This window comes from Neoarius graeffei, chromosome 18, assembly GCF_027579695.1.
Source record: "Neoarius graeffei isolate fNeoGra1 chromosome 18, fNeoGra1.pri, whole genome shotgun sequence".
Classification (NCBI taxonomy): Eukaryota; Metazoa; Chordata; class Actinopteri; order Siluriformes; family Ariidae; genus Neoarius; species Neoarius graeffei.
The window spans coordinates 30,221,951-30,247,468 of record NC_083586.1 but is presented as its reverse complement, the minus strand read 5'-3'; the positions used below and the strand labels follow the sequence as shown (position 1 = coordinate 30,247,468).

The following is a 25,518-nucleotide window of genomic DNA, read 5'->3' as shown; positions in this document are numbered from 1 at the left end:
ATCGCGATAAAAATACGATATATTGCACAGCTCTAGTGCCTACAGTGAAACATGGTGGTGGCAGTGTCCTTATGTGGGGCTGCATGAGTACTGCTGGTGTTGGGGAGCTGCATTTCATTGATGGCATCATGAATTCACAGACGTATTGCTCTATACTGAAAGATGCTACCATCACTCCATGCCCTTGGTCGTCGTGCACTTTTCCAACATGACTAAACACACATCTAAGGCCACTGTTGGATTTCTGAAGAAGAACAGGGTGAAAGTGATTCAGTGGCCAAGTATGTCTCCTGATCTGAACCCAATCGAACACCTATGGGGAATTCTGAAGAGACAAGTTGAGCATCACTCTCCATCCAGCAGCCAGTCACTAAAAGAGGTCATTGTTGAAGAATGGAAAAAGATTGATGTTGCAAAATGTCGCCAACTTGTTCATTCCATGCCTAGAAGACTTGGTGCTGTCATTAAAAATCATGGAGGCCATACAAAGTACTAGATGTAGTAGTTTTTGTTGTGGGGTGTACTCATTTTTGCACCACCCTAATTTGAGTAAAACTGAAAGTGTAATCTAAGTTGTATTATTAACCTTACTTTTTCCCGTTATAAGTTAAACAGATGTTATATTAAATTTTGTCTTCCCAACATTTTGGAAATTGTGTGTTCATGGAGATTGTTTAAAATGTTACTTTTCAAAGCGGGTGTACTCATTTACGCTGAGCACTGTACACAGTTTTGTTCCGTTTGGTCACATTTTACCAGAGTTGTGGTCCTTGATTAACAATCATGTACTTTCGCAATTTCCTGAAGGTGTGCTCGCCTTCTGACGACAACTCCTCTCAATTTTTGGGCGAATTTCTTGAAGCTTGGCAAAAGGCCTAGTTATATGACGGTAATGTGCATATTGCGAATTAATTTTGTTTATGAAAATTTTACCAAAGTTTTGACCCTTGATTAAATAACTTGTACTTTGACAATTTCATGAGTGTGTACGTTCTTCTGAAATCATCTCCTCTCACAATTTGTGGAGGAATTTCACCAAACTTGGAAAAAGGCTTTGTTATATGACCGTTATACACATTGAACTTTTCATTTAATTTGGGCAAATTTTTACCAGAGTTACAGTGGGGCAAAAAAGTATTGTTGGTCACCAATTGTGCAAGTTCTCCTACTTAAAAAGATGAGGCCTGTAATTTTCATTATAGGTATACCTCAACTATGAGGGACAAAATGAGAAAAAAAAATCCAGAAAATCACATTGTCTGTCTGATTTTTAAAGAATTTATTTGCAAATTATGGTGGAAAATAAGTATTTGGTCAATAAAAGTTCATCTCAATACTTTGTTATATACCCTTTGTTGGCAATGACAGAGGTCAAACGTCTTCTCTAAGTCTTCACAAGGTTTTCACACACTGTTGCTGGTATTTTGGCCCATTCCTCCATGCAGATCTCCTCTAGAGCAGTGATGTTTTGGGGCTGTCGCTGGGCAACACGGACTTTCAACTCCCTCCAAAGATTTTCTATGGGGTTGAGATCTGGAGACTGGCTAGGCCACTCCAGGACCTTGAAATGCTTCTTACGAAGCCACTCCTTCGTTGCCCGGGCGGTGTGTTTGGGATCATTGTCATGCTGAAAGACCCAGCCACATTTCATCTTCAATGCCCTTACTGATGGAAGGAGGTTTTCACTCAAAATCTCACGATACATGGCCCCATTCATTCTTTCCTTTACACGGATCAGTCGTCCTGGTCCCTTTGCAGAAAAACAGCCCCAAGGCATGATGGTTTCCACCCCCATGCTTCACAGTAGGTATGGTGTTCTTTGGATGCAACTCAGCATTCTTTCTCCTCCAAACACGACAAGTTGAGTTTTTACCAAAAAGTTCTTTTTTTGGTTTCATCTGACCATATGACATTCTCCCAATCCTCTTCTGGATCATCCAAATGCTCTCTAGCAAACTTCAGACGGGCCTGGACATGTACTGGCTTAAGCAGGGGGACACGTCTGGCACTGCAGGATTTGAGTCCCTGGCGGCGTAGTGTGTTACTGATGGTAGCCTTTGTTACTTTGGTCCCAGCTCTCTGCAGGTCATTCACTAGGTCCCCCCGTGTGGTTCTGGGATTTTTGCTCACCGTTCTTGGGATCATTTTGACCCCACAGGGTGAGATCTTGCGTGGAGCCCCAGATCGAGGGAGATTATCAGTGGTCTTGTATGTCTTCCATTTTCTAATAATTGCTCCCACAGTTGATTTCTTCACACCAAGCTGCTTACCTATTGCAGATTCAGTCTTCCCAGCCTGGTGCAGGTCTACAATTTTGTTTCTGGTGTCCTTTGACAGCTCTTTGGTCTTGGCCATAGTGGAGTTTGGAGTGTGACTGTTTGAGATTGTGGACAGGTGTCTTTTATAATGATAACGAGTTCAAACAGGTGCCATTAATACAGGTAATGAGTGGAGGACAGAGGAGCCTCTTAAAGTTGTTACAGGTCTGTGAGAGCCAGAAATCTTGCTTGTTTGTAGGTGACCAAATACTTATTTTACTGAGGAATTTACCAATTAATTCATTAAAAATCCTACAATGTGATTTCCTGGATTCTTTCCCCCCATTCTGTCTCTCATAGTTGAGGTATACCTATGATGAAAATTACAGGCCTCTCTCATCTTTTTAAGTGGGAGAACTTGCACAATTGGTGGCTGACTAAATACTTTTTTGCCCCACTGTATGCCCTTGATTATTAACAAACTTGTATTTTGGCAATTTCATCAAGGTGTGCTTGCTTTCTAAAATCAACTTCCCTCAAAATTTATCCCCCGTTGGCCGAAAGGCCCAAAGGGGGCTTATGTCGTGGCGACGTCCGTCCCGGGAAGGGTACTCGCCTTCTGAAATCAACTTTTCTCGCAATTTTTGGAGGAATGTCACTGAACTTGGCAGGATTCTTTGTGTTGGTAATGCGCACATTGCAATTTCGTTCAGTTTAGTCACATTTTACCAGAGTTATGGCATAGTTGCTAGCAGGGGATATTGTGTTCTCGGCACACTCTTGTTCTTTGTAGATGTTGGTGTAGAGTTCCATGTAATGGAACACTTGTTACCAGGTGTTGCAAAACTGCTGGTGCTAGAAATGACGACAATGGGTTGAATGTACAGGACTGCAATTGCTTTAGATTCTAAACTAATGCATGTTTTTAAAACTTCCTCCCAAACCTAGGTGGCCTTCTTGAAGCTCCAGGCAATCGTGGACCGTCCAAACCGCAAAGATCATCTTGCAGATGCCAATAGCAAAGAAAATGTCTCGTTTTGTCAGCTGTTACGATTTGTTCCGTTGTCTCAAAGAAGTGTCTTTACTTGTCTGTCTTCCAAAACAAGTCACCTTGATGACCTGCTTCGGAAAAATGAGGCAAGTCTGTCCATTTTAAATTATTTTAAACACTTGTGCAAAGGTCATGTCTGACTGAATCAGGAAGAAAATCTTTAAATGTGGCTTTTAATTTCACAATGCAAAATAAACGCAAGAATAGTTGGTTTGTTTTTGATCCAAGGTCATTATAAACTTTTGGATCAATTCCAGTTTGGGAAGAAATTTAACGTAAACCAACAATCCTTCTCAAGGTCACCTTGCAAAGGCTTGCTGCTCTGCACAAGGCCCACTTCATGAAACAAGTTCACAGTGATGTGGCTTCCTTTGAGGAGAGAAGGCTGCATGACGTGCTTATTCGCCGAGCTCAGGCTCCCTCACAATCCTTCCAGATGGTCCCTGGGGACTTCCAGGAGATTTGGGACCAGAGACTGTTGGAGCTGTTGGACAAACGCAGGCAGTATCTGCAGGTCTGTTTAACTCGGACTGCTTTCACATTTTATTGCAGAATATCAAGAGTGTAATCTTTCTAATTAGAACTGAAACATTGTATTGAGGTCTTAGATATTGTGGAGTGTCCCCAATAAGTCTCTCAGTAGTGTGGATCAGATGATTTTCTTCAGGGTATTTAAGTAAAGTCTTTCCTATTGGTAGAACATGAACAGCATTCTGGACTTCCTGGAGGATGCTGTTGCCAAACATGCAGTCACTCTCTCGGAGGAACTTCAGGCACGGACCCGTGCCAATGAGGAGATGCGGGCGCTGGCTGGAAGCGCAAACGCAACAGCTATAGCTCAGTTCTTCGAGCGAGAGCTTGTTCGACGCACAGCTTTGGCAGACCGCCAGAGAAATTTCCGCAAAGTAAGACCTAACTTATAACTTTCTAGAAGATATCTAGGAATAGTAATGGCACTTTAATGTTCTGTTGAACACTTGGGGTTATTAAGAATCTTTTCGTCTTGTAGAGCATGTTGGATAAATATGACGCTGCAGTTTCTGTCCTGAAGCCCTTGGAGGAGGAGTCCTTACAGAGATTGAAGGAGGACAGGAGTGAGTCTCTGGCATTGCTGCCGTCTCCGAGCAGTGAGAAGCCCAAAACTGAGGCTGACCTACTGCAGGATAAGCAGAGGCTCTCCCTTCAGTTACAACAGGCTCAAAAACACTTGGAGGTAAGATTTAAGCAAGGTGAGCTTGGGCTATTTGTGACCTTTAACTTTTGGATGTACACTTTGGCCAAATATTGTGGAGATTTGAGCACACCCAGATATGGGTTCCCCCCCCCAACTATTGCCGCCAAGTTGGAATGCACACAGTTGTATAGGATGCTGATGCATTACAACTTCCTGTTGCTGGAACTCAAAGCTGCAAATCTGTTTCTGCATGACTATGCCTCTCCGTACAAAGCAAGCTCCATGCAGATACTTTGGCTAAGGTTAGATTGGATGAACTTGCCTGGATTGGAGCACCACCTGAACCACCACAGCCACGTTCCAAAATCTAGTGGAAAGCCTTCCTAGAAGCGTGGGGGTTATAACAGCGAAAAGGAGACTAAATCTGGAATGGAATGTTCAACAAGCACACATGGATGTGATCAGGTGTCGTCAAATGTTTGGCCATGTAGTGTTTATAAGTAAGAGCAAGATTTTCAGAAAATGTGTGGTTTTTTTTTATTTTTTATTTTTATTTTTTTTTTTATTATATATTATTGGAATAACATTGTTTCTCAAAGCAGATAGTTGACTGAAGAAGTGGCATCTTGGCTTTTTCCTCTGAGCTAATTCACCCAAAACGTGTTTTATAAAACGTTTAATGTGTATGATGGTTATTGGACTTTTTTTTTTTTTTTTTTTTTTTTTTTTATATGAGGAATAAAATACCATGGGGCAGTAACAAGATTTCTCTCTTGTAGTTAGGACCACAAATAAATGGAAGCACAGTCCTTTCTCAAAATTTAGAAAATTTTACTGGTCATTGCAAAGCTGACATTAGACCCGTTCTATAAATGTTAAATAAACGAGGTGCGTAGGGCACCAGCAGGAACTGCTACATGGGAGGAGGGATAAATAATTGTAACAGATCGTATAGGTGGGTGGAGCACAGAAGGACGGCAGGCCAGAACTGAGTTTCACAAAACTTTTTTTTTTTTTTAAAAAGCTTTTCAGCTACTATATTTACTCATTCAGACACGCGCGCGCACACATCAGTCGTCTGGGTGGGGAGAGAGCTCCCTTTGCTCTTGCTCTCTCTCCTTAAATAGGTCACGGTCCCTGGGAAGACACACAAACACGTTAACGACAGGTGTAGTGATTCTGCCACTTACCTTCCCTGACTCCGCCCTCCGGTCACAGACCGATGCTTGACCACGCCCCCGCTGCCACATACTCCCACTGCCCGAATCAGGCTGGGTGGCTGTCCGACCTGCAGCCGACCCCCTCCCTTGACAGGAGAGGAAGTCCACCACGACTACCTGCGCCCCTGGCCTGTGGATCACCTTGAAGTTAAAGGGTTGGAGTGCCAGATACCAACGGGTGATCCGCGCGTTGGCATCCTTCATGCGGTGGAGCCACTGGAGGGGCGCGTGGTCTGAACAGAGGGTGAAAGGGCGTCCCAGCAAGTAATAACAGAGGGCGAGGACCGCCCACTTGATTGCCAGGCACTCCTTCTCAATCGTGCTGTAGCGCCCCTCACGCACCGACAGCTTACGACTGATGTACAGTACTGGGCGATCCTCCACCTCCTGGGACAAAACGGCCCCCAGCCCTCTGTCCGACGCATCAGTCTGTAACATAAAGGGGAGAGAAAAGTCAGGGGAGTGTAAAAGTGGCCCCCCACACAGTGCAGCCTTTACCTTAGAAAAAGCCCGCTGGCATTGCTCTGTCCACTGGACCGGATCTGGTGCCCCCTTTTTAGTCCGATCAGTCAGCGGGCTGGTAACGTCCAAATAATTAGGTATAAACCTACGATAATAGCCAGCCAGCCCCAGGAACTGTCTCGCCCCCTTTTTGGTCTTGGGCCTCGGGCAGGCCGCAATTGCTGCTGTCTTAACTTGGGGACGCACCTGCCCATTGCCCAAGTGGAAGCCCAGATACCGTACTTCCACCTGCCCAATCGCACACTTCTTCGGGTTGGCTGTGAGACCCGCTCGCCTCAGCGACCTAAGGATGGCCCTCAGATGTTGGAGGTGCCTCGGCCAGTCATTACTATAGATAATGATGTCGTCGAGGTAGGCAGCCGCATAGGTGGCATGGGGGTGGAGGACCCTATCCATCAGCCGCTGAAACGTAGCGGGCGCCCCAAACAGCCCAAAAGGAAGTGTGACAAATTGGTGTAAGTCGAACGGTGTGGAAAAGGCTGTTTTTTCTCAGGATAATGGAGTCAAGGGGATCTGCCAAGAACCCTTTGTTAAATCCAGTGTCAAGTAAAAATGAGCCGTGCCTAGCCGATCGAGCAACTCCTCAATACAAGGCATTGGGTACGCGTCGAATTTAGATGCTGCGTTGACTTCTATAGTCTACACAGAACCGGACCGACCCGTCGGCCTTGGGTACCAAGCCCACGGGGCTGCTCCAGTCACTGTGGGACTCCTCAACGATGCCCATTTCGAGCATGGCAACGAGTTCTTCCCGAACCACTTTTTTTATTGTGCTCGGGTAACCTGTAAGGGCGGCTACGCACTACCACCCCCGGGGGCGTCTCAATGTGGTGCTCTATGAGGTTGGTGCGGCCAGGCAGGGGCGAGAACACGTCCGAAAACTTGGTCTGCAACTGGGCAGCTTCCGCGAGTTGGGTCGGGGAGAGGTGGTCTCCACAGGGGATCGGAGAGGTACGTGATGCCAATGTTCCCTTTTGAACCTCTGGCCCCAGCTCCGCCTTCTCCGGAACCACCGACACCAACGCCACGGGGACCTCCTCGTTCCAGCGTTTGAGCAGGTTGAGGTGGTAAATCTGTAGCGCCCCACCCCTATTCGTTCACCTCACCTTCGCAGTCAACGTCCCCGACTCGCCGTGTGACCCCAAAGGGTCCTTGCCACTTGGCGACCAATTTGGAGCTCGATGTGGGCAACAGTATGAGTACCTTATCTCCCGGTGTGAACTCCCTAAGGCACGTACCCTTGTCGTACAGGCGGGTTTGTCGTTCTTGGGCCTGCTGCAAATTCTCCTGAGTTAGGTACGTGAGTGTGTGGAGTTTTGCGCACAGGTCAATAACGTATTGGATTTCATTTTTACTTGGTGAAGGTCTCTCCTCCCAATTTTCCCGCAACAATGCCGCGCGGCTTACGCCCGTATAATAATTCAAACGGGGAGAACCCCGTGGAGGCTTGGGGGCCCTCTCGCACTGCAAATAGCAAGGGTTCGAGCCATTTATCCCAATTTCGTGCGTCCTCACTTACGAATTTTTTAATTGTTCTTGAGGGTGCGATTGAACTGTTCAACTAAACCGTCCGTTTGTGGGTGATACACGCTGGTGCGGATCGGCTTAATACCCAACAACCCATACTGTTTGTTCAGTGTACGTGACATAAACGAGGTGCCTTGGTCAGTCAGAATCTCTTTTGGGATTCCAACTCGGTAGATAACGCGGAAGAGTGCCTCCGCAATACTGCGTGCTGAGATATATTGTGAAGAGGCACTGCTTCCGGGTATCGCGTTGCATAGTCCACCAGAGCTAATATAAAGTGGTACCCTCGTGCTGACCGATCTAATGGCCCGACGAGATCCATCCCAATTCTTTCGAACAGGGTCTCGATTAACGGTAGAGGGCGCAAAGGCGCTTTTGGAATGGCCGCTGGATTTACTAACTGGCATTCACGGCATGCCGTACACCACCTACGGACATCGCCGCGAATCCCTGGCCAATAGAACCGTGCCATTATTCGGGCTAGTGTTTTATCCTGCCCTAAGTGTCCAGCCATGGGATTAAAGTGAGCCGCCTGGAATACCAATTCCCGGCGGCTCTTTGGAATTCAAAGCTGCGTGACTCACTCTTTAGTTTGAGTGTCCTGCGTCACTCGGTATAATCTATCCTTCATAATCGCGAAGTAGGGGAAGGATGGGGTGCCGTTCGGCTGGAGCGTTTGACCATCGATTACTCTCACTTGGTCAAACACATGCCGCAGAGTCTCGTCTTGCGGCTGCTCTAATGGGAAATCCATGAGGGATTCCCCAACAGAGAGAAGGGGCCGGCGGCTCCTCACTCTGACGCAGAGATGACGTAGATGGCTCTGTGACAGTTGCTCCTGCCAAAGCGACACCGGGACCTCCCCCTGTTAAATGGCAGGACCCACTCTTCACTAACACTACGTTCACACTGCAGGCTGAAGTGACTCAAATCCGATTTTTTCGCCCATATGTGACCTGTAGCCGATCTTTTATTGACAATATGAACGACACCGATCCATTTTTTTTTTTTTTTTCCTTCCCTCCCAAATCCGACCCAGGCAGTTTGGATATGTGGTCCTAATTCCGATTCCTATCCGATCGTTTCATATGCGACTTCAGTCTGAACCGCCAGGTCGCATTCATCCGACTTACACGTCATCAACAAGCCACAAATGTCACTATTCTGCGCTGAAGTAGGCGGTGGGTCTCTCAAAAAAAGTTACAACAACATGGTGCATGACATCAATGCGATTCCGCACCCACACGTTCCTTTGAACGGAGGTTGCAGTCACTACCCCGCAGAACACCTGAGCCAAAACCATTGCCCTCTTCCTTCTCAACCTCCTCCTTAACATCACGCTATTGTGCATGTTCTGGCTCCGTCGCAACAACTGCATCATCGCCAGGTACTCCATGCTGGCTACTGTCATACACAGGAAACTTTAGTTTACTTCCATAAACACTGGCCATGCTCACTGCGTGTGACGTCGTCGTATCCTGCAATGCGCATGCAGAACACTTTTTTTTTAGGTCGCTTTTCGTTCATACTGAGGATCACATACAAGTCGCATATATTTGTTAATGTGAACGACCTCGCAAAAAAATCGGAATTGAGCATTAAGCCTTGCAGTGTGAACATAGTGCAAGTGTGTCATTAAATCCCAAAATTAGTGGGTAAGGCGAGGATTAACCACCACCTTCACTATAAATTTTTCCCCTCGAAAAAGAATGTGGACCAACACTAAAGGGTAGTTGTGAACATCCCCGTGCACACACAACACCTTCACCAATTGTGCTCCCCCCAATGCCTCATCTTGCACCAGGCTTTGGTGGATTGAGGTCTGATTATAGCCAGAATCCACCAACGCCTGATATGTATCCCCTTGGATACTCACTGGTATGCGATACGCTCCGGCCTGATTGGGGGCAGCTCCTGGCGCGTCGGGGATCCGAACCACCACACCCACCTCCATTACCGAGCACTGCTGTTGGAGGTGGCCCGGCTCCCCGCAGCCCCAGCAAACCGGCCCGGGCTTCCTCTCTGCACTAGTGCTCTGGGGCTCACTCACCTGAGGGGGGAGAGAGACAGACACAGAAGGGAGAAACAGAAGGGCACCATGGGTGTGGCGGGCCGGCTGGGATGGTGCCAGCCCCCGTCTCCGCGGTGGGGGAATGGGGCGAGGAGGAGACACAGGAGGAGGGGAAAGAGAGAGGAGAAGAGGTTATCTGCTGTCCTGCCGTCGGGACAGCCGCCAAATGGTCCTCCGCCAGCTCGATTGCCTGATCCAGCGACGCCGGGTGGTGGCACTGGACCTAGTCTGCGGTTCCTACTGGTAAACGTGCGATGAACTGTTCCAGTACCACCTGGTCTGAGTCCCTCGGCGTCACAGTTGTCGGCCCTCAACCACTGCCAGCAGGCGTCCCGGAGTTGCTGGCCAAACGTGAACGGCCAGCCGACTTCCTCCAAGCGCGAAGCGCTGACGCTGCTGCTCGGGGGTGCACCCCACACGCTGGAGGACGGCCCGGCGAAGGTACGCGTAGGCCAGTCGGCAGGGAGCTGTAGCGCAGCCAGCTACGCCTCTCCTGTTAGCAGGGGGAGGAGGCACGCCGCACGCTGATCCATCGGCCACCCCGAGGTCTCCGCGACTTGCTCAGAGTGTGATGAATACCTCAGGGTCGTCCTGCGGGCCCATCTTAGTTAGGGTGAGGGGGGACGGGCCCGCGGTGGTAGACCCCGCCGACGTGAGGAGGTGCCGGAACGCCTGACGATCTTCCTGTTGCGCCTGCACCAGGGTCTCGAACCGTTCTTGCTCCTTTTGGAGGGCGAGCAGCGCCTGGTGCTGGCTTTGTTGGGCTGTGGTGAGGGCGTGGATCAGGTCTGCGAAGGGGGAGGACTCCATGGGGCTGTTCTCTTCTGTGCTCATTCCCGGGTTCCGGCACCACTGTAACAGTTCGTATAGGTGAGTGGAGCACAGAAGGACAGCAGGCCAGAGCGGAGTTTCACAAAACTTTTTTTTTTTTAATTTAGCTTTTCAGCTACTGTATTTACTCGTTCATACACTCAGACACACGCGCACACATCAGTTGTCTGGGTGGGGAGAGAGCTCCCTCTGCGCTCTCTCCTTAAATAGGGCGCGGTCCCTGGGAAGACACACAAACACATGAATTAACAGGTGTAGTGATTCTGCCACTTACCTTCCTTGACTCCGCCCTCCGGTCACAGACCGATGCTTGACCACGCCCCCGCTGCCACAATAATTTTTAAAATCCATTTATTAGTCTTCAGTCATCAATCATTCAAGGCCCTGCGAATGAGGTTTTACTACAGAAACTCTAACATGTTGGAATAAACCTGTCAATTTAGACCTTGTGTTGGAATTTTTAAAATGGGTCTTATTTAGCCCAGGTTGAGCAATTTTAAACATGATTAATCATCCCTGTCAGGTGCTCCAAAAGAAAATGGAGGAGTTGAAGGCCCAAACAGATGTGTCGAACCAGAAACATGCTGCCAAGCTTGAAGAACTGAGCTCTGCTTTAAAGGAGAAGGAGGATCTCATCCAGAACCTGCAAATGAAGCTGAAGGAGTCTGAGGTGGGTTTAAAATGGTTGGAAGCAGAAACAGGCCTGAGTGCTGATGTCTACTAAATGTTTCATAGATTATTGAACCGTTATGTGACCCAGAGCACAGTTTTAAGATGTTTCACTCATGTTTGCCTAATAGTTTAAGCTTACAGTGGGGGGGATTCTAATGTATAATTTAATTTGCTCAGCAGTTCAGGGTCTCCTTTGTTTGTTTTTTGCACTTCATAATGTGCCAAATGTTTTAAATGGGAGACTGGTCTGGACTGCAGGCAGGCCAGTTTAGCACCTGGACTCTTTCTGCATGGCTCCATAGTAAGTGGTTTGGCCTTTTTCAGGGAAGGCCTTCCTCCTTTCAACAAGGTGTGTGTGTTTTAATGATGTACAAGTTACCTCGGTCATGTGCACTAATGCACCCTTGTACAATCACACTTGTAGTACCACTGTTCTGTTCTTGTCCAGGCTCTTGCAAAACTAAAGAGGTCACCTAGTGCTGCAGAAATGGAGGCCATGAAGGATAAACTGGTGAAGATGGAGCTTGACCACATCGCTGTAACAACCGGTCATGAAAAAGAGTGAGATTTGTCTTGTTGCATGTAATGGAGTAGAGTTGAGTTTGATTTGACAACTAGTGAAGGGGATGAATGGTGTAATATGACTAAATTACACAATCATCTGACTTGTTTGGATCGTTTCCAGAATAGCACAGTTAACAGCAGTGGTGGAGCACAGAGGAGATGTCATCTACAAGCTGAAGGAGACTCTCAGAAAAACCCAACAGCAGGGTGACCGTTCATGTAAGGGGCTTTCACTGGGTTTATGAAAATTCTTTAGCTGCCCCTAAGTGGCTAATCATTGTTCTGTTCTCCACAGTTATGGTTGGTGAGGAACCTCATTCTAACCCTGGCACCCAGGCCAAAGCTTCTGTTTGTCTTAAAGATAAAAAGATTGAGGAGTTGGAGAAGAAGAGTGCACAATTTGAAAGGTAAATTGATGTTGATTAAATTCTGGCTGAATTGATTGATGTGAACCCCATTTTTAAAGTAATTGATCTGATCTGTTTTCTAGCCTGGTGAACAAGCAACAAGATGAGATCACGAAATGGAAAAACAGAGCTTATAAGTTGAGAGAAAGTAAGAAAGAAGCTCCTCATTCCCCACGCACACCAACCAAGCGACCTCTGTTGACAAACAGTGAAGTGAACTCCCCCAAGAAAATGTTCCTCGACTCTCCAAAAAGCAAGTTCTTCGACGTCCATGCTGACACAGAGGCGATGTCGCTTAAGTGCCCAAAGCAATTCTTTGATAACTCCAGCCTTGGAACAATGCCAGGTATTTATGCAGCAGTGTGAGAGTTCGTCCCACTGTCAGTCTGAAAGCCGTGTATAACAGCTGAGCCAGATATGATTCCTCAAAGTGTTGAGGGTAATGTACTGTACTCACGAAGGGTTTGTGGTGTGCATTTTTAGATTTCCTATCGCACTTTGGGTTGTAAGGCAGGCCAATACACCACTGGTTCTGCAGGGTTACACAGTTTGTACACAGCTTGGTCTGCACATGACAATATTCAGTACCAGTGTAGGGCTGGGGCTGCAAACCTCCCCCACGTTTTTCGAGGCAGGATCTAAAGTTGAGTGGTGAACTGAAGAAATATTGGCCCATGTGCGTCATAGGACTGGTCCAAGCCAATCGTTTAGCTTCGCTGCATCATAGCTGACTTGCGTAGAACAGAGTCTCAATTCAAATGTTGCTACTTGTATTATCACTTGCCATTGTACAAAGAGAAATTAAGTTGCTTGTCAGTTTGTTACTTGCTAGTGTGAATGTAGGGTTGGTCAGCATACTCAACTGCCATCAAAATGCAAATTGAGCGAGGTATCTTTTGGGGAAAATATTTATTCTGGAATTGGCTCCAGCTTCCCCTGTGACCCTGACGGAAAAGTGGGATGGATGTTCATCCCTCTGGTATAGCAAATGAAGTATTCCTTTGTTCATTTTCTATACTGCTTATCCATTGTGGGTGAGCTGGAGCCAATCACAGCCGACACTGGATGAGTGGTGGGGGTACAACGACTCGTTGTGGGGCTAACATGGAGACAGACAAGTATTTACTGTTGCATGCCTATGGGGCATTTAGAGTAGCCGGTTGACTCGATCCACATGTCTTTGGACTGTGGGAGGAAACTGGAGCACCTGGCAGAAACCCACACAGGCAAAAGAACATGTTCTCTCCACACTGACACGTGAAACATTTGTAAGCAAACTGTACTGATCTGGTATAAAAGCCGTTCAAGAAAAATCTAAAACAGGGTGTTTTCAAAAAATTTTATCACTTCACAATCTAATAACTTTGCCAATTCTCGTTCAATTGACCTCAAATTAACAGCGTGTGTAGAAACAGGTCAAATTTTATGTTTAATATTTTTTGTTTTTATCTTTTTAGGTAGGAAAAATGGCTTTGAATGCTAAAGAGGTTATTTTGGCTCCTACAACCCCAATTCCAAAAAAGTTGGGACAAAGTACAAATTGTAAATAAAAACGGAATGTGATGAAGTTTCAAAATTCCATATTTTATTCAGAATAGAACATAGATGACACATTTTCTCAGTTTAAACATTTGATATTTAAAGAGAAATTAGGTGGGGTTTTTTTTTTTTTTTTTTTTTTTTAATTTCATGACAACACATCACAAAGTTGGGACAAGGCCATGTTTACCACTGTGAGACATCCCCTTTTCTCTTTACAACAGTCTGTAAACGTCTGGGGACTGAGGAGACAAGTTGCTCAAGTTTAGGGATAGGAATGTTAACCCATTCTTGTCTAATGTAGGATTCTAGTTGCTCAACTGTCTTAGGTCTTTTTTGTCGTATCTTCCGTTTTATGATGCGGCAAATGTTTTCTATGGGTGAAAGATCTGGACTGCAGGCTGGCCAGTTCAGTACCCGGACCCTTCTTCTACACAGCCATGATGCTGTAATTGATGCAGTATGTGGTTTGGCATTGTCATGTTGGAAAATGCAAGGTTTTCCCTGAATGAGACGTCGTCTGGATGGGAGCATATGTTGCTCTAGAACCTGGATATACCTTTCAGCATTGATGGTGTCTTTCCAGATGTGTAAGCTGCCCATGCCACACGCACTAATGCAACCCCATACCATCAGAGATGCAGGCTTCTGAACTGAGCGCTGATAACAACTTGGGTCGTCCTTCTCCTCTTTAGTCCGAATGACACGGCGTCCCTGATTTCCATAAAGAACTTCAAATTTTGATTCGTCTGACCACAGAACAGTTTTCCACTTTGCCACAGTCCATTTTAAATGAGCCTTGGCCCAGAGAAGACGTCTGCGCTTCTGGATCGTGTTTAGATACGGCTTCTTCTTTGAACTATAGAGTTTTAGCTGGCAACGGCGGATGGCACGGTGAATTGTGTTCACAGATAATGTTCTCTGGAAATGTTCCTGAGCCCATTTTGTGATTTCCAAGACAGAAGCATGCCTGTATGTGATGCAGTGTCGTCTAAGGGCCCAAAGATCATGGGCACCCAGTATGGTTTAACGGCCTTGACCCTTACGCACAGATTCTACCAGATTCTCTGAATCTTTTGATGATATTATGCACTGTAGATGATATGTTCAAACTCTTTGCAATTTTACACTGTCGAACTCCTTTCTGATATTGCTCCACTATTTGTCAGCGCAGAATTAGGGGGATTGGTGATCCTCTTCCCATCTTTACTTCTGAGAGCCGCTGCCACTCCAAGATGCTCTTTTTATACCCAGTCATGTTAATGACCTATTGCCAATTGACCTAATGAGTTGCAATTTGGTCCTCCAGCTGTTCCTTTTTTGTACCTTTAACTTTTCCAGTAGAGCCCTGCACTCCCGCGGGACCCGCCGCAAAGCAGTGCGGCGCAGGACAAATTTTGAAAGCTCATTGCGGGCGGGAGGGGGAGTGCACAATGCGGGCGCAGGCGGGAGAGGTGATAAGCTGCAGTCCCGCTAACTAAAAACGTGTTTAAAATAAAATTTATAAATTTGTCTATCATATATAATTTGTGCTGGATATTTTATTTGGCATTAATAAAAACATTTTAAGATGCCTAAATTTGCGGATGTGGTTGTGGCAGCGGGGGCGTGGCCAAGCAGCAGTCTGTGAATGGAGGGCGGGGTTGGGGAAGGTAAGTGGCTAGGTCATTACACCTGATGTCAATTTGTGTGTGTGTTGCAGGGATGGAGTATAAAGGGAGGGGGAGAGGAGAGAAGAGGGATGAGTGAGTGAAAGAAAGCTGAAAAGCTCAATAGTGAGTGGGTGTGAACACGAACTCTCGCCTGCCGTGCTTCTGTGCTCCACCCACATCGGGGATTACTACAGTGGTGCTGAAACCCGGGACACACACCACTCACTTTATTGAGCTTTTCAGCTTTCTTTCGTGTTCTCTCTCACTCACACACTCACTCACTCACTCACTCACACACACACACACACACACACACACACACATCCTTCCCTCTTCGCTCCTCTTCCCCTCCCTTTATACTCCATCCCTGCAACACACACACACAAATTGGCATCAGGTGTAATGACCTAGCCACAGGCCCGGCGCCAGGAACAGTTTACTAGGGGCCAATTAGAAATCGCAAGGGGGCAAATATTTTTCATATAGTGTGTAGTAGTGATGGTGGTCTGACAACGTGTTTCAAACAATTAACTGTGCCAACCACAAAACCACGGCCCTGAAGGTTGCTTTAGTCCGGGAAAATCATGTGACACATTACCAGGGCAGTTGCGCTTTATCAACCCCCGTGCCCACCTGTTAACCCTCCCCTCCAATTTTCTCACAGACGCGCGTTACAACCGGAAAGATGCCAAATATAAAACAACACGCAAACCTACAGGCAAGTCCTTTACATTTAAAATACATACAAATGGCTCCACGGCATGAAAACAAAACGTCAATGCAAGTCTATTGCCGCTTTTCCACTACAAACGCGGCTGAGCCGTGCCGAGTCGAGCTGAGCGGGGCTGTTGGAGTTGCATTTCGACTACAACCGCGCTGAACCGTGCTGGCTGGAAGTGGGTGGACACATTGGGTGGAGTTAGCGAAAGTGGGTGGACGTCATGTGATGTCGTTAAGCAGCGCAAACAGTGACATCAGTGACAGTGGCGGAACAAGTCAGAGCCGGGCCGGGGGCGGGGCAAATGACCGGGCCCTTTATTAAAGCTTATCATAACATCATTTTAGGCTACAAAATGTCCGCAACTGCGGTGTTTACCAATTTCAACACTACGGGGTGCAACTATGTTATTTAGTACATCAAGTCCTTCAAACGAACATGTAAGTCAGAAACAAAAAACATTAGGATACTGTACATGGCTCATAATAAAACATCAATAGCCTATACTGCGCACATTATTTGAAGGGCATACGAATGAGCGCTCAGAGGTTGCAGCGGTGACAGGAAGAGTCAGAAATAAAAGGAGGGCGGTGCAAACCTCACTGAATGCACTGTGTTTACCAATTTCAACACTACGGGGTGCAACTATGTTATTTTGTACATTAAGTCCTTCAAACGAACATGTAACTCAGAAACAAAAAAACATTAGGCGACATACTGTACATGGCTCATAATAAAACATCAATAGCCTACTGCGCGCATTATTTGAAGGGCATACGATGAGCCTTGCGCTCCGCGAACTCGTCCACGATGCTCTGTATGTCACTGATTCAGTGATCTTTTAAGCGGTAGTCTCACGACCCGAATAGTAAACAATAAACATGGAGGACATGGAGTCGTTAGTGTTGCTTGTCTTGGTGCTGTGGCTTGTTGTCACCGACAACGCGGACAGATACTGGCAAGAGCGTATAGATGAGGCGAGGCACATAAGGCTTCAGAAATTCTCGTAATTCGTAATTCTTCTCCTTCCGGGTTTGCGGTGTTTACAGATCCCAGCGCGCTCGCGGGGCGTGTGTGGGCATGTGAGGACACTCCTCCTCACCAATCAGTGCACAGGGGAGTGTCTGCTCACGCCCCCAACCTCAGTCGGCACAGTTTGGCTCGCTTCAGCCCCACTCCAAAACGGTGCGAGTTTTAGGGGCTAAGCAGGGCTGAAACGAGCTGAGTCGTGCTGGTTTTTGGTAGTCGAAACGCGAGCCGTGTCGGGCTGAAGTGAGCTGAAGCGAGCTGAAGTGAGCTGAAAAAGGGTAGTGGAAAAGGGCCATAAGGTACTTGGCTCGGCGGCCAAAATCATAATTTAAAAAATCAACAGACCCCGCGGCTGCACCAGTAATAGCCTTCCTGACTCGCACCGAGTCAACGCTAACCACTTAATCCGCGATCCCAGTTTAGGCGTGTAGGGGACTAAACACTCTGAAGTGATGAATTTTCACCCCCGCTGCATGGAGGGTGACGTCAACGACACACATTCTTACGCTATTTGCGCACAAAGCGGACCATATATGAATACATACACCGACATAAACGGAGATAAACTTAGCCTACAAAGAAAATGGATTCACAATATTGTGATTGAATTTGTTTAATTCGGTGGGGGAAAGACTACTCCCGTAAACTTGACTGCATATTACAGGATATTGCAGAGACAGTGCACTTGTGTCATAACCAATCAGATTTGTTCTATCGTGCCAGTTTTAGTAGTGATTTATGTGAAATGTATTTTTGTGCAATGCGCAACCACTTAATATTTCGTATTTGAAAATGCAAATTATTAATACGTGTATAATACATTATATTTTCATAAGAAAACAATTAAGTGATCTGAGTCTCCATTGAGGGGGCGGGGCTGTAGCCACGAGGGGGCGTCGCCCCCCCTGCCGCCAGGTCCACCTAGCCACTTACCTTCTCCGACCCCGCCCTCCATTCACAGACTGCTGCTTGGCCACGCCCCCACTGCCACAGTGGTCTAATCTCGCGTACGTTTCCGATTCCTTTCCGCTCTTCCGTGTTTGAGATCTCTGATCATGGCAGAAGAGCAGAGCTCCTCTAGTGAAGCCCACAATGGGCATCTCTGTAAAGCCTCAGCTGCGCATGCCGCCTGGCAACGCGCACCCTCGCTACGTGCGCTAGGTGAAGGATTGGTCAGTGGAGAGCTCAGCATGTTTAATTCCCCAAACCAATGATGAACTTTCGTGAGAAATAACGCGAACATCTGCATCATGCGGGATTTGCGGGCGGGAGCGGGACAAAATATGGCAGGCAGGAGTGGGACTGAAAATCATAATTCTTTGCGGGAGCGGGACTGCACAATGCGGGAGCGGGACTGAAAATTCTGTCCTGCGCAGACCTCCATTTTCCAGCCTCTTATTGCCCTTGGCCCAACTTTTTTGAGATGTGTTGCTGTCATGAAATTTCAAATGAGCCAATATTTGGCATGAAAAATTTCAAAATGTCTCACTTTTGACATTTGATATGTTGTCTATATTCTATTGTGAATACAATATCAGTCTTTGAGATTTGTAAATTATTGCATTCCGTTTTTTATTTACAATTTGTACTTTGTCCCAATTTTTTTTGGAATCAGGGTTGTATATACAGTGTAGGTGCAGTTGGTCTTAAGTGATCAGTCTCATTAAATCAGTTTCATTAAATAATGCCATTAATTTTGGTGCTTAATAATAAATTATCAAACAGCTAAATTATGGTATATTCCAAATTATGATCACTTACTGTATTACACAACCCATATGCACCCTGGAATTCTTTGAGATTGGGTAACTTCAAAGAATATAGAAGCAACACAGACACAGTTTAACAATTAATAGAATTTATTATAACAAAGATAAAGATGAATAATAGCAGTTGAAATCTTCAGCAAACAGTGAGGGGTGTATGTGTAGCCACGTGTGGAGACAAAAGATTAGCTTTGTGTTGCTAGCTAAGGCCCAAGAATCCTATCTCGTGGAGTTAAGAACAAAAGGGGTGTGTGTGTGTGTGTGTGTGTGTGTGAGAGGCCTTATGGCCTAAACAAAAGGCTAGTGTGGGATGCTAGCTAAGGTGTTTGTCTGTGATAAAAAAAATTAAACATTAGCAGTTGAAATACATTCAAATGGTCGTCATTGATACATGTGGGTTTGAATGTGGGCGCGGGAGAATGCACTATAAAGTTTGAATTGAATCCGGGCTTGGAATGTTATCTAAAGCTGAGACAAAGGATTAGCCCTGTGTTAGCTAAGGTGTGTGTGTGTGTGGAGGAGGGGTCACCACGTGTTCCTAAGTAGAACAAAGAATTAGCCGGTAGCTAACCCACTAGCTCATAACATTTACTAAATTCACTGAAATCTTGATGAGGTCAAAATGTGTGTAATAATGAAATTAAAGTGTTAGAAAGGATAGAGAGCATGCAAAAACCTATCTATTAAGCAATTGAGAGATCAAAACAAAATAGAACAATCAATTCAACACCCTAAGTGTTTACAGTGTACACAAACCGTTCCCGAGTTTAAATTCACACTACTTCATAAAGCTAATTCCTAAGACTAGTCTTTTTGCCCAAAATGCTAATCTTACTTCAGTATCTTGCCTCGACGCAAGGTTATGAGGAGAGGCTCTGGAGAGACGGAGTGTCACAGTTTGTGGAGGCCTCCATGAAGCGCAGAGAATTTCTTGGTCCGACGCATTTTCGTTCGTGAAGAAAAGAAGTCTCTGATCAAACAATATGCACAGCGCTTTTAGTTAGAAGTGACCGGATTCCTTCTAACTTTAACTGCTTTGGGCTGCAGTCGTACGTACTTTATTTGTAGTTAAGAGACTGTGACTGGCTGTACCTACAACAGTTGGGAGGAACTACAATTTTCCAATATTTAAAACTGCACCAGTTTTAACAAGGGGAAATGCAGTTCATAGAAACGCAGCCTTTAGAGACCCCTGGACACATGGCTTTCAAACATGATTTTAAATGAACTCCTCGGTCATAACCTTTTAACTACATGTATTGGCTAGCGATCAAATTTGGCTAATGTTGGTTATGTCAAAAACTATTTTTTTTTGTGTCGTAAAAGTTGCTGTTGGATCTGAGGTTCAGATTCTCCTTTTGTATCGTGTTCTTGATGTTCACTGATAACATATTTGCTAGCGGCTGCTTCACCTGTTGCTTATTTGATACGGCAGGGAAAACATGGAGTTTACAAATTGATGTTTCTAGGGTCACTTTAGTCACTTATTAGAGATTAACGGAAGTTTATGGCTCTGCATGAACTCTTCAAAGTGACCAAATTAAAACATGCCCTTTTTTGGTCTTAACTTGCTTGTTTTTCTGTTTTCTCTCAGACTCTGACCCCAACGCAGCAGGCAGCTCTAGTGATGCAGAAAGCTGGTGGCGTATTCCTAACACTTCACCCAGGAAGACCAACCTTAATCTGGATGCCAACAACTGTTCAACACAGTGATTTTTTTTTTTTAAGTGTTTTTTTTTTTTTTTTGACCGACAAAAAGAAAAACATTTAATTCGATTGATGTTCCTAAAATTTTTTGATGTCATGCCAGTTTCTCTAATAAATTTACCGTTTTTAAAGAGCTAGCTTTTCAGCAGGTGTGTGTAACTTATTTTTTTTTAAAGCAAGAACTGTGTTATTTACGTAATATTCCATGACTCGTTGGAATTACTAGAATTCCAAAAGCCAGTGGCTAAAATTTAACGTCAGTTGTTCACCAATGAAACTGCACATGTTGAAGCACTGCGTTATCCCCTGGCATATAATGCAGGGAGATATGGCTATCAATCTGTCTGTCCAGAAACATTTTAGTTTCTGGAGCATAACTCAAACTATAGACCCCTTTCACATGACGTCACCGCGCCGCGAGATTTTATTAGGCGCCATATTGGAAGACCAAGTACATGCACTCACAATATAAAACAAAGTACGAGCGAGAGTAAAGTGACACGATGGCTGATAATTCGGGTTATGTGAGTACATTACCAGCTGCAGAAAGGGCACGGTATGTGGAGAAACTGGCTGTGATTGATGGGTTTGACCCATATGATAAGACTCGGGGCAAGGGAGAATGGAAACATAAGGAGGACCGGACACCAATTCTGCCATCTGTTTGCTACCCAGACATTGTAAACTATTTGTTGTTTACACCCAGTGCCTACACTCAGTGTTCGAACTATGCCGATATTTTCGGGGGGTCCCTTTTTTCCCCCTTGGGGTGCTTGCGCTCGTCTTGGAGCGCAGATCTCCAAACACATGAGAAGCCTATCTTGCGCACATATCACGTGGACTCCACACCTCCACACACGCATCGCATCTGAAGTCATAACTCATCAGGGGAAATCGTGTCCACATTGGCATGTTCAAAAAACAACCTCGCGTCAACAATGATACCACACGCAAGAAAAAAAAAAAAGTCAGGCTACTCAACAACCAACCTGGCAGCAGCGAGCAAGCCCCAAACCATCCTAAATTATTATTATTATTAAATTGTAGAAGTCTGGGAGGCTTGCTCCTCATACAGTTATCAACTTGGGGCCACTTTAGCATGTTTTAAATCTGAATTTCTTGCGTTTGCTTACCTCAAAGTGTCCGCAGATCATGCACAGACTTATCCATTATATCCACAGTTTTTTGCCAAGTCTCACACAGGTTTCTTTCAAGTCTACTGTTGGGCCAATAAATCATAAATAAAACAGCTCAGATTTGTTTAAGTCGTTTGCCACTCCACTTTATTCTCGTGGGTTCACATACCGCTGCCGTTATTATCCCCTTATCACGAGTTTGTTGGTCTTCCAAAATGGTGCAGGGTCTGTTTACTTCCGGTTTCGGGTGACGTCAGTAAAAGGGGTCTATATTAGGATTTTTTTTTTTTTACAAAACCTCAGTGGTCAGAGGTGAAACATAGAATATCAACTTTGTCTAGAAGAACGACCCAAAAAGCAAATTCAATCTTCCTGGTGTCTAATTTGCACCCTAAAATTGAATAAAATGCTTAAAATGTACTGTTTTGCCCAATTTCCGAAGGTTTTTCACATCTCGCTTATGTGCATTTTCACCACCAGGGGGCAGTCACCATGACGTCATTTAAGCCAAACAGACCGGGAGCAGCTCTGTTTACCTGCGAGCCGAGCACACGTTTAGGAGGTTCATTTATTTAACCTTCTTTTGGCTGCTCCTGATTAGGGGTCGCCACAGCGGATCTTTCGTCTCCATTGCTCCCTGTCTTCCGCATCCTTCTTTATCACCCCTGCCACTTTCATGTCCTCTCTCACCACATCCATGTATCTCCTCTTTGGCCTTCTTCGTTTTCGTGTGCCTGGCAGCTCCATCCTCAACATTCTCCTTCCAACCTGCTCTGCATCTCTTCTCAGGATGTGCCCGTACCATCTCAGTGTCATCTCTCTTAGCTTAATTCCCAAACTCTCCACATGTGCTGTCCCTCTGATGTGCTCGTTCCTTATCCTGTCCAACCTCCCATAGCAAACCTTAACATCCTCAACTCCGCCACCTCCAACTTTGCCTCCTGTCTCTTCGTTAAGGGTACGGTCTCCAATCCAGACATCACAGCTGGTCTCACTACTGTCTTATATATTTTACCTTTCACTTTTGCTGGGACTTTCTGATCACAAATGACTCCCAAAATCCTGCTCCACCCTGCCTGCGCTCTCTTTCTCACCTCACTATCGCAGCCCCCATTTTCCTGCACAGTTGACCCCAGGTACTTGAATTCACCAACTTTCTTTACGTCTACTCCTTGCATCTTCACTACACTCCCATCCCCGTTCTCACTGATGCACATGCATTCTGTTTTGCTCCTGCTCACCTTCATTCCAACGCATCCCTCCATCTCTCCAAACCCAGCTCAACCTCCTTTCTACTCTCACCACATATCACAATATCATCCCCAAACATCATGTTCCATGGTGACTCTTGCCTCACTTCATCCGTCAAGCTATCAATCACTATGGCAAACAAGAAAGGAGTCAAAGCAGATCCTTGATGGAGTCCCACCTTCACCTTGAACCATTCAGTCGTTCCAACTGCACACCTCACTGCTGTTTCACTGTTCTCATACATGTCTTGCACCACTCTGATATACTTCTCAATCGTATGCCTTCTCCAGGTCTACAAACACACAATGTACCACTTAATCTTAGGCTCCACTATTTCAAGCTCATCCTGCACATGCATCCATCTCCAACGTTCTTGGCCTTGCTTCCTTTCCACCTCGTCTCCTGCACGCACGCACGCACACACACACACACACACACACACACACTGCCCAACTTCCTTCTTTCCATCATACCTGCTAACACTCGCTCTGCCAGTCAATGTTCATTTATTTAACCACTTTTTCTAAATATACTTTTTTTTTTTTTTGCTGGAGAGAAACATACAGGGCTAATTTAACAATTCAGTAATATCAGGACATTTAATGGGGTTTCTCATACAAACATTAAGTTAGGCAATAGCATGCGAGCAGGTAGCCACTGCAAATCAACTTCAACTTGGTGGCTACTTTATTAGGAACACTTGTAAGAACACACTGGGCATGTGCGCAGGCTAGCAGTTAGCATGTTAGCTGTGACTAATCAACTTCAACTTAATGCCCACATTATTAGGAACACGTGTCTATAAACGCGCACATCCACTGAGCATGCAAATAGCATGAGAGCCGTTAGCACGTTAGCATGCCCGTAGGTATCACTTTAGCGGTGACAAATTAACTTCAACTTAGCGGCCACTTCATTAGGAACACTTGCTTTAGAACAGATATATCACTTTTATCATGTGAGTCAATAGCATGCTGGCAGGTAGCCATGACAAACTATCCCTTTCATCTCATTTCCACAATGATTGTTCAGGATTCTTTACTTGAAAAATTGCAAGCAAAGGTAATAATGTTTATCTCCAATCTTCTTTTTGCTTGAGCATTGCTGGTCCGTTTCTTCTTTGACTGCTTGCTTTTGTGCTCGAATTTTGTTGGAACAGCGTCAGGTTTGAGCTTCTCTGTCTGACGCCTCAACTCTCCAACAGACGGGGATTCTTCACACATGAACCTCCTGCACGTGATCAGAGCGCAGAGCGGCGTGTTTACCCGGCTGCCAACCCCTCCGGCTTCACGCGCACAACCCACTCGCTCCGCCCCTTCCGGAAAGAGCCAACCCTCTCGCTCCGCCTCTTCTCCTTTTTCGGAAAAATCCAACCCTCTCGCTCCGCCTCTTCTCCTTTTTCGGAAAAAGCCAACCCTCTCGCTCCGCCTCTTCTCCTTTTTCGGAAAAAGCCAACCCACTCGCTCCGCCTCTTCTCCTTTTTCGGAAAAATCCAACCCACTCGCTCCGCCTCTTCTCCTTTTTCGGAAAAAGCCAACCCTCTCGCTCCGCCTCTTCTCCTTTTTCGGAAAAAGCCAACCCTCTCGCTCCGCCTCTTCTCCTTTTTCGGAAAAAGCCAACCCACTCGCTCCGCCTCTTCTCCTTTTTCGGAAAAAGCCAACCCACTCGCTCCTCCTCTTCTCCTTTTTCGGTAAAAGCCAACCCACTCGCTCCTCCTCTTCTCCTTTTTCGGTAAAAGGCAGCCCATTCGCTCCGCCTCTTCTCCTTTTTCGGAAAAAGCCAACGCACTCGCTCCTCCTCTTCTCCTTTTTCGGTAAAAGCCAACCCCCTCGCTCCGCCTCTTCTCCTTTTTCGATAAAAGCCAACCCACTCGTTCCGCCTCTTCTGCTTTTTCGGTAAAAGCCAACCCCCTCGCTCCGCCTCTTCTGCTTTTTCGGTAAAAGCCAACCCACTCTCTCCGCCTCTTCTCCTTTTTCGGAAAAAGCCAACCCTCTCGCTCCGCCTCTTCTCCTTTTTCGGAAAAAGCCAACCCACTCGCTCCGCCTCTTCTCCTTTTTCGATAAAAGCCAACCCACTCGCTCCGCCTCTTCTCCTTTTTCGATAAAAGCCAACCCACTCGCTCCGCCTCTTCTCCTTTTTCGGAAAAAGCCAACCCCCTCGCTCCGCCTCTTCTCCTTTTTCGGAAAAAGCCAACCCACTCGCTCCGCCTCTTCTCCTTTTTCGGAAAAAGGTAAAAACTTCTTCCTGAACCGGTCCCGTTGTTACAGTTCACTGCACAACAATAAGGCATGGGGGTTTTTCTTTGGAAATTCCCGAACGCACGTCTGCACTCAAGCCGAACGGCAATGCAAGTAAACGGAAGTGGACTCAACTCAAGCGGTTTGTTTGGCTTGAATGACGTCACGCGCCGTGTGGTCACGAAA

The 25,518-nt window shown here is 46.0% G+C and overlaps 1 protein-coding gene across 4 annotated transcripts in view; it reads left to right on the top strand.

Moving 5' to 3' along the window:
* cenpe (centromere protein E) overlaps positions 1-20,841 on the top strand; it is an 83,047-nt gene extending 62,206 nt beyond the window's left edge. For all 4 annotated transcript variants that reach the window (XM_060898664.1, XM_060898663.1, XM_060898662.1 and 1 more), the window contains 10 exons: positions 3,207-3,395; positions 3,608-3,823; positions 4,008-4,214; positions 4,319-4,522; positions 11,178-11,324; positions 11,775-11,887; positions 12,012-12,109; positions 12,186-12,297; positions 12,381-12,643; positions 20,596-20,841. In XM_060898664.1, the coding sequence (XP_060754647.1) occupies positions 3,207-3,395; positions 3,608-3,823; positions 4,008-4,214; positions 4,319-4,522; positions 11,178-11,324; positions 11,775-11,887; positions 12,012-12,109; positions 12,186-12,297; positions 12,381-12,643; positions 20,596-20,714 (1,668 nt within the window). In that variant the 3' untranslated portion in view covers positions 20,715-20,841. The remainder of the gene's footprint in view (positions 1-3,206; positions 3,396-3,607; positions 3,824-4,007; positions 4,215-4,318; positions 4,523-11,177; positions 11,325-11,774; positions 11,888-12,011; positions 12,110-12,185; positions 12,298-12,380; positions 12,644-20,595) is intronic.
* The last annotated feature ends 4,677 nt before the right edge of the window (positions 20,842-25,518 follow it).